Here is a 7909-nt window from a genome sequence, read left to right as displayed (position 1 = left end):
TTTATTTTTTAATTCCAAAACATTTGTTAAGTTTCCCTTCAAAAGAAGTGCACCAGTTTACACAGGCCAACAGTGTATGAGAGGGCTGATTTCTTCTGCTCACAATGGGCAATATTAAGCTTTACCATTCTAAGAAGATAAATATCATATCTTGTTTTAATTATCTTCGAAGCTAATCATCCTTAAGAATCAGTTGTAGTTCCTTTATGTAACCTGTTCTTTATCTAACCTTTTAACATTTTTTACCAATGTTTTATTTTGGATTGTTGCTTTTTGTCTATTAAATAATATTGCCCTCTGTCCTGTGTCGAGATCATTTTTAAAAATAAATATGTGAAACAAACTCATAAACACAGATACCAGTATGGTGGTTACCAGAGGAGAAGGAATGTTGAGGGAGGATGGAGAGGGTAAATGGGATCAAATATATGATGATAGAAGGAGACTAGACTTTGGGTGGTGAATATACAATGTAACATATAGTTGATGTATTATAGAATTGGACACCTGGAACTTATAAAATGTTATTAACCAATTCTACCCCAATAAATTTAATTAAAAATTAAATATGTGAATAAAAAAATCTGAAAAATAAAAGGTAAAATTTATTCATAAAGTTTTCTTAATTGAAAGAGTCTATAGCACAGGAATAGAAAGAGCTATCAATGAAATAAAATAGACAGTCCACAAACAGACCCATATATAAGAAAATTTAGTATAAAGTAACTTTAGCATTTTAATGTCAGTACAGGATAGATGGTATGCTTTTTTTAAAAAAGTATTTAGATATCTGGATTACATCGCTCCTTTTAGATGGATAAAACATAATTATAAAAGTCCTTTTGTAAAACATTGATGAATCTTTTTATAATATTAAATTTTAAATTTTTTTCTATGCTTTGAAAGAGAATCCATTTGTCATAAATGAAAAGTTTGACAAATTGTAATCTAATTTCTATAATACATATTAGAACATACTGCCATCTTGCTTGATGCTTGTCAACTATATGTTTTATGTTTGTACCTTACTTCTAACAATATTTTTCGTGGGAAAGCACAGAACAAAATATTAGAACACAAGAAACTGGTTTACATTGAACTATTCTTTAATCAAGCTGTTTAAATGTTTTGTCACTTTCCTGCTAGTTTGTAGCTCATCCGAACTGTCAACAGCAGCTTCTCTCCATATGGTATGAGAACCTTTCTGGTTTGCGGCAGCAGACAATGGCAGTCAAGTTTCTTGTGGTCCTCGCCGTTGCCATTGGACTACCCTTCCTGGCTCTCATTTACTGGTTTGCTCCGTGCAGCAAGGTACGTCTGTGAAATCTGAATCTCTATTTTATCTCCTAGAAGTATGTTTCGTTGAACATATCAGAGCAAGTTATGCAGGGAAAATTCTATTTCCCAAATGAAAATTTTAGAAAGGTCAGAGTTGAGTTTAAATAATCGTATTGTGTTTAATGTTACAAAAATAACACATATTAGCCATGAAATAGAGAAAGAAATGGAAAGAAGAGAAAATTCACCTGTAATAGCACCACTATTAATATATTTAAAAACCTTCAGTTATTACATTAGTATATTTTCATTTTTTATCTTCTCTCTAGTCATGTCTATGCACATTTTTAAAAATATTTTTAAATGAACTTATAGTATGCATTGAGCAGATATTTTAAATAATATCCTAAAGGATAAATATGTTTCCTTTACCTTTCAGTAAAATTTGAGATGAAAATTTTTGTTTTGTATTTATTTTAGCTAATATGACCAGATAAATCTTGATTTAAATAAAGGACAATCATATAAATACAAATATGATGCTTGTTTCAGTGAAGAATATTTATTTTAGGTACAGGGGCTACTGTAACCTGACAGCAAAGAAAGCCTGTTTTTTGTTTTTTGGTTTTTGTTTTTAAGCAAAATCTGTCTGCCCAGGCTTTGCTGAAAATATGTTCAAGTGGACCTAACCTTCCACTAGTGTGACAGAAATTTTTCTGTCTTGCATTTCCAACAATCTCATTCTTCATGTTTTTGAACTGTTTTTAAGCTACAACTGTGAGAATCAGACTAAAATAATTCTAAAGCTATATGGCTAAAATGTCTGCTGGGCCATCTGTTTCTGTGCTGTGCAGAAATGTGAGTTAAATCACTTGCAGTTCTTAAACATGGGCATGACTCATTTTCAAACATTTGTAACACGTGGGTGCAAACACAAATATCACCATTATCGACATACTGTTTTATGTACTTAGTCACTTTATTTGGTGCTTTAGCCTTGTAGGGACCTTTCCAAGTGCCTTTGGGTAGAAAGCTGGCACAAAGCCTTTTATAGTGAGAACTTCATAATTACTTCTAGTGATGATGAAAGGAGCTGCTGGAAACTGGGCGTTTTCTTGTGAGTGTACCAGAGGGAAGTGGGGGAGCAGGGAGGTAGATAGGGCTAAAGGGAGCCAAATATTTGGTGGCAGAAGGAAACTTAACTTTGGGTGATGAATACACAGTGTAATATACGTATGATATATTATTGAATTATTTAAAGTATTATTTTACACTTGAAACCTATTTGATTTTATTAACCAATGTCACCTCAATAATTTTAATAAAATTTTCAAAATCTATCATCACAGATTTTTTCCCTTAAAATATATAAGGACAAATTCGATCTCTTATAAATAAAATACAGATGAGGAAAATAAAATGAAAATAGTGAGCTTTACTAGGATTACAAATTTATATCACAGTTTTTCTTCTAGAAAGTTATAATTTTTTTCTTCTCTTTTTCTTAGATATCACAGATTTCACTTTGAAAAAAAATTCTAGTGTCCTTAGTGGAACATAGCCTGCATCTATGTATGTAGTGTTTGTTCTGCTTCTACTCACATCTTCTGAGTCTAAAGAGATTTAAGATGAATTAAAAGGGGAGGAGTTTCTGAATTATCCTTGTTTTCACTCTGTGATCAGTTAAATTATAATATCTTTTCTAAACTAAATAATTATCCTTTCCAATATCCAGTGAGTTCAAAAGCATAATGCCCTCCAGAGTTCTTGATGTTTTGATAGAGATTATTTTTGGCAGTCTTAGAGTTACATGTTTCCTAAATTTTGATTAGATTCTAATTAACCTGATTTCCTTCACTATTTTTTCTTCCCTGGCCATGTTTCTTTCTGGCATCTATTTTCCATCCTTGTTTATAAACACTTAGACAAATAATTAGATTAAAAGGACATCATCAAGGTATTCTTTTTTTCTCAGAACATAAAATCTATTTTACTAACTGTTATTTATTTAGCCTTTGAAGCATGATGATAAATTCCATTTTACAATTTTTCTACTTAGCAATGAAATAAACATTATTTACAGGTTACAGAATTTATTTTTTATAGGAGGAAATTGCTTAAGCCATATTGAGACTTTTATTTAAAATACTATTTTACATATTAAAAAAAATTTTAATACAGCACGTTAAACCAGATCAAATTGTAAGCCTATGCACCTTGACAGAATCCTGTTTCTATTTAAAGCTGGTTTTCATTCCTCAAGTTTGCTGTCTTCTTTCAGATTTTTTTTGTCCTTACTTTTTTCTTTTCCATTATCATCCAAATATCAATTGTTTTATGCTCTTTACAAAAAAAATTGGTTATACTGTGATTTCAAATTATTTTAGTTTAAATTAGTTTAAATTTATTTAAATTAGGGTATTTAGGTATTTGGTCATCAATAAATACTTGAAAAGAGTATGATGCATAATATTTAAAGGGAAGTATTTCTTTCAATGTTTCCACTCACTAATTTGCCAGGTACATCAATTGTTCACCTTGTTCAATTGATGAGTCTTCTCCGTTACAGTTATATTTTTAGAAATTTATTTAAATCTAAGAAGATACAGATGACAACTTTTACTAAAATGGATAACTCCCTTAAATTCCTAAAATCTATTAAACGGTGACAAAATCTATCTTAGTTTAAAAGGAAACATAACTCTCAGTGATTTGTAATAGGAAATAGAGGATATGAATATACAAACACACCATTGTTACTTCTTGACAACCAACTTTTTGTTTTTTATTTGTTTGTTTGCTTTTTACCCCTTTTAACTAGAACATTTACTAAGCAACAAAAATGCCTAGTTTGATTCTCCTCTCTCCCTTCTGAATAAAATAAAAGAGTAATATTACATAAGGGTCAGTAACTCAGTGAAGAAGGTAGGCAAACCAGGTCAGGAGTGAGGCACGGATCAGACATCCTGCCTGAATAAGAGAACATTGACTTCATATGTGTTCAGGACAGCGAAACTCGGGTTCCAGAGTTCTCAGACTTGTGGCCCACTGTAACTTAATTCTCAGCTCTGTTCTGTGTCTTCAACTTTTTGTCATCGTCGTCTTCTATTTTTATTTGAACTCTCTCATGTTTTGGGTAATTTTGTATTATGAAGGCTGCCTCTGATTCTCTTCTGATCAAGTCAGGGAATAAATAAAATTTTCACGAATTTTACTACTAATAGTCATTGCCCCAAGCCCAGTTTTCCACAGCAGTCAAATTAATAGAGAATTTAAAAAAAATGGGTTTAAGATTCATAATAGCTTTTTCCACAAGGAACTTATTAAATTTTGTGCTACATTTTCATTTGCTGTGTAATACATGATTAAAATAAATCATATGTAAAACATTGTAGAATTAAAATTGTACATGTGGCAACACCAAGAAAAAAAATGAAAGATGCATTAATGTTTTTTTTTTTTAAGTTTATTGGGTAACATTGGTTAATACAATTATATAATTTTCAGGTGTACATTATAATTTGAATCTATATATTCTATTGTGTGATTACCACCCAGAGACCAGTATCCTTCAGCTACCATATATTTGATCCCCTTTACCCATTTAACCCTCCCCCAACACCCCTATATTTGACCCCTTTACCCTGTCTACCACTTCCTTCCTCCCCCACCCCGTACCTCTGGTAACCACTAGTCCATTGTCCACGTTCATGAGTCTCTGTTTGTCCTGTTCATTTGTTGCTTTTAGGTTTATATCCCATATATAAGTGATAGCATGTGATATTCTACTTTTCAATCTGGCTTATTTTGCTTAGCATGATTATCTCGAGGTCCATCCAGGTTGTCGCAAATGGCAGTATTTCATCTCTTCTTATGGCTGAGTAATATTCCATTGTATATATGGACCAAAGTTCTTTAGGCAATCATGTATTGTAGGACACTTCGGTTGCTTCAATATTCTGGCCACTGTGAAGAGTGCTGCTATGAACATCAGTGTGCAAATATCTTTTCGGATATGGGTTTTCAAGTCTTTAAGGTTTTCAAGTCTTTAAGGTAAAAACCCAGTAGAGGGATTGCTGGATCATATAGTAGATCAATTCTTATATTTTGAGGAATGGAGGTTCCTCAAAAAAATGGTATGGAGGTACCGTTTTCCATAGTGGCTGTACCAATTTGCAGTCCCACCAGCGGTGTATAGGGTTTCTTTTTCTCTGCATCCTATTCAACATTTGTTATTTCTTGTTCTGTTGATTAAAGCTATTCTAACAGGTGTGAGATGGTATCTCATTGTGGTTTTGATTTGCATTTCCCTAATAGCTAGCGATGTTGAGCATCCTTTCATATATTTGTTGGCCATTTGTATGTCCTCTAGGGAGAAGTGTCTCTTCAGATCCTCTGCGTATTTTTTGATTGGATCATTTGGTTTTTTGTTGTTATTGAGTCGTATGAGTTCTTTGTATATTTTGGATATTAGGCCTTTATTGGAGGCTTTGCTTAGAAATATATTTTCCCATTCAGATGGTTATCTCTTTACCTTGTTGATGATTTCTTTTACTGAGCAGAAGCTTTTCAGTTTGATGTAGTCCCGTTCATTTATTTTTGCTTTTACTTTTGTTGCCTTTGAAGTCAAATTCATAAAATCATTTTTAAGTCCAAGGTCCTTGAGTTTAGTTCCTATGTTTTCTTATATGCATTTTATTGATTCTGGTTTTATATTTGGATCCTTAATCCATTTTGAGTTAATTTTGGTGTGTGCTGATAGACAAGAGTCTAGTTTCATTCTTTTGCAGGTTGCCTTCCAATTTTCCCAGCACCATTTATTGAAGAGGCTTTCCTTTCTCCACTGTATGTTTTTGGCTTTTTGTTGAAAATTATTTGCCCATATAAATCCATATAAATATAGGTTTACTTCTAGACTCTAGATTCTGTTCCACTGGTCAGTGCGTCTGTTTTGCTGCCAATACCAGGCCATTTTGATTACCGTTGCTTTGTAGTATAATTTTAAGTCGGACACAGTGATGCCTCCAGCCTCGTGCTTTTTTCTCAGGACGGCTTTGGCAATTCGGGATCCATTGTACTTCCATACAAATCTGATGATTTTTTGTTCTATTTCTTTAAAAAATGCTGATGGGATTTTGATGGGGGTTGCATTAAATCTGTATAATACTTTAGGTAATATGGTCATTTTAATTACGTTGATTCTTCCAATCCAAGAACATGGAATATCTTTCCATTTCTTTGTATCTTTTTTGATTTCTTTTAATAGAGTCTTATAGTTTTTATTATATAGATCATTCACATGTTTCGTTAGATTTATTCCTAGGTATTTTATTGTTTTTATTGCAATTGCAAAAGGAATTATTTTTTCCACTTCTTTTTTGATGCTTCATTAGTATAGTATAGGAACGCTATGGATTTTTCAACATTGATTTTGTATCCAGAACTTTACTGTATATGCTTATTGTTTCTAGTAGTGTTCTTGTGGAGTCTTTAGGGTTTTCTATATAGAGAATCATGTCATCCACAAATAGTGACAGTTTGACTTCTTCGTTTCCTATTTGGATGCCTTTTATATCTTTCTCTTATCTGATTGCACTTGCTAGGACCTCCAATGTTATATTGAATAAGAGGGTGATAGTGGATATCCTTGCCTTGTTCCTGATCTTAGAGGGAAGGTTTTTAGTTTTTCACCATTAAGTATAATGTTGGCTGAGGGTTTGTCATATATGGCCTGTATTATGTTAAGATACTTTTATACCGATTTTGTTAAGTGTTTTGATCATAAGTGGGTGCTGTGTCTTGTTGAAGGCTTTTTCTGCATCTATTGATATGATCATATGATTCTTATGTTTTAATGTGTTTATATGGTGTATCACATTAATCGATTTGCATATGTTGAACTATCCCTGTGCCCCTGGGATGAAGCCCACTTGATCGTGGCGTATAATCTTTTTAATATGTTGCTGTATTCAGTTCTCTAGTATCTTATTTAGGATTTTTGCATCTGTGTTCATGAGAGATATTGGTCTGTAGTTTTCTTTTTTTGTGTGTTATCTTTACTAGGTTTTGGTATCAGAGTAATATTAGCCTCATAAAATGAGTTGGGAAGTATTGCCTCCTCTTTGATTATTTGGAAGAGTTTGAGGAGAACAAGTATTAAATCTTTTTTGAATGTTTCGTAGAATTCACTGGTGAAGACATCTGGTCCTGGACTTTTACTTTTTGGTAGAGTTTTGATGACTGTTTCAATTTCCCTACTGCTGATCGATCTATTTAGATTTTCCATATCTTCTTGATTCAGTCTAGGAAGATTGTACTTTTCTAAGTACTAGTCCATTTCTTCTAGGTTATTAAATTTGGTGTTATATACTTTTTCATATTACTCTTGCAAGATCCTTTGTACTTCTGCGATGTCAGTCGTAATTTCCCCTCTTTCATCCCTGATTTTGTTTGTACCCTTTCCCTTTTTTCTTTAGTGAGTCTAGCCAGAGGTTTGTCAATTTTACTAACCTTCTCAAAGAACAAGCTCTTTGTCGTATTTGTTTTTTCTATTTTTTTAATTTGTTTTCATTTCATTTATTTCTGCTCTAATTTTGACGATTTCTTTCCTTCTGCTGACTTTAGGCCTTAT

At 32.3% G+C, this 7909-nt stretch overlaps 1 protein-coding gene across 3 annotated transcripts in view; it reads left to right on the top strand.

Moving 5' to 3' along the window:
- Positions 1 to 7909, top strand: part of TRPC6 (transient receptor potential cation channel subfamily C member 6) — a 118471-nt gene that overhangs the window by 81707 nt on the left and 28855 nt on the right. The window contains exon 4 of one of the 3 annotated variants that reach the window (XM_011369417.2): positions 1147 to 1311. The exons of the other annotated variants lie outside the window; for them this stretch is intronic. Within the exon in view, the coding sequence (XP_011367719.1) occupies positions 1147 to 1311 (165 nt within the window). The remainder of the gene's footprint in view (positions 1 to 1146; positions 1312 to 7909) is intronic. 3 annotated transcript variants of the gene reach the window in all.

Source organism: Pteropus vampyrus, unplaced genomic scaffold (genome assembly GCF_000151845.1).
Source record: "Pteropus vampyrus isolate Shadow unplaced genomic scaffold, Pvam_2.0 Scaffold148, whole genome shotgun sequence".
Lineage (NCBI taxonomy): Eukaryota > Metazoa > Chordata > Mammalia > Chiroptera > Pteropodidae > Pteropus > Pteropus vampyrus.
Note: the sequence above shows the minus strand (reverse complement) of the source record. Positions and strands in the feature narration are given on the sequence as shown.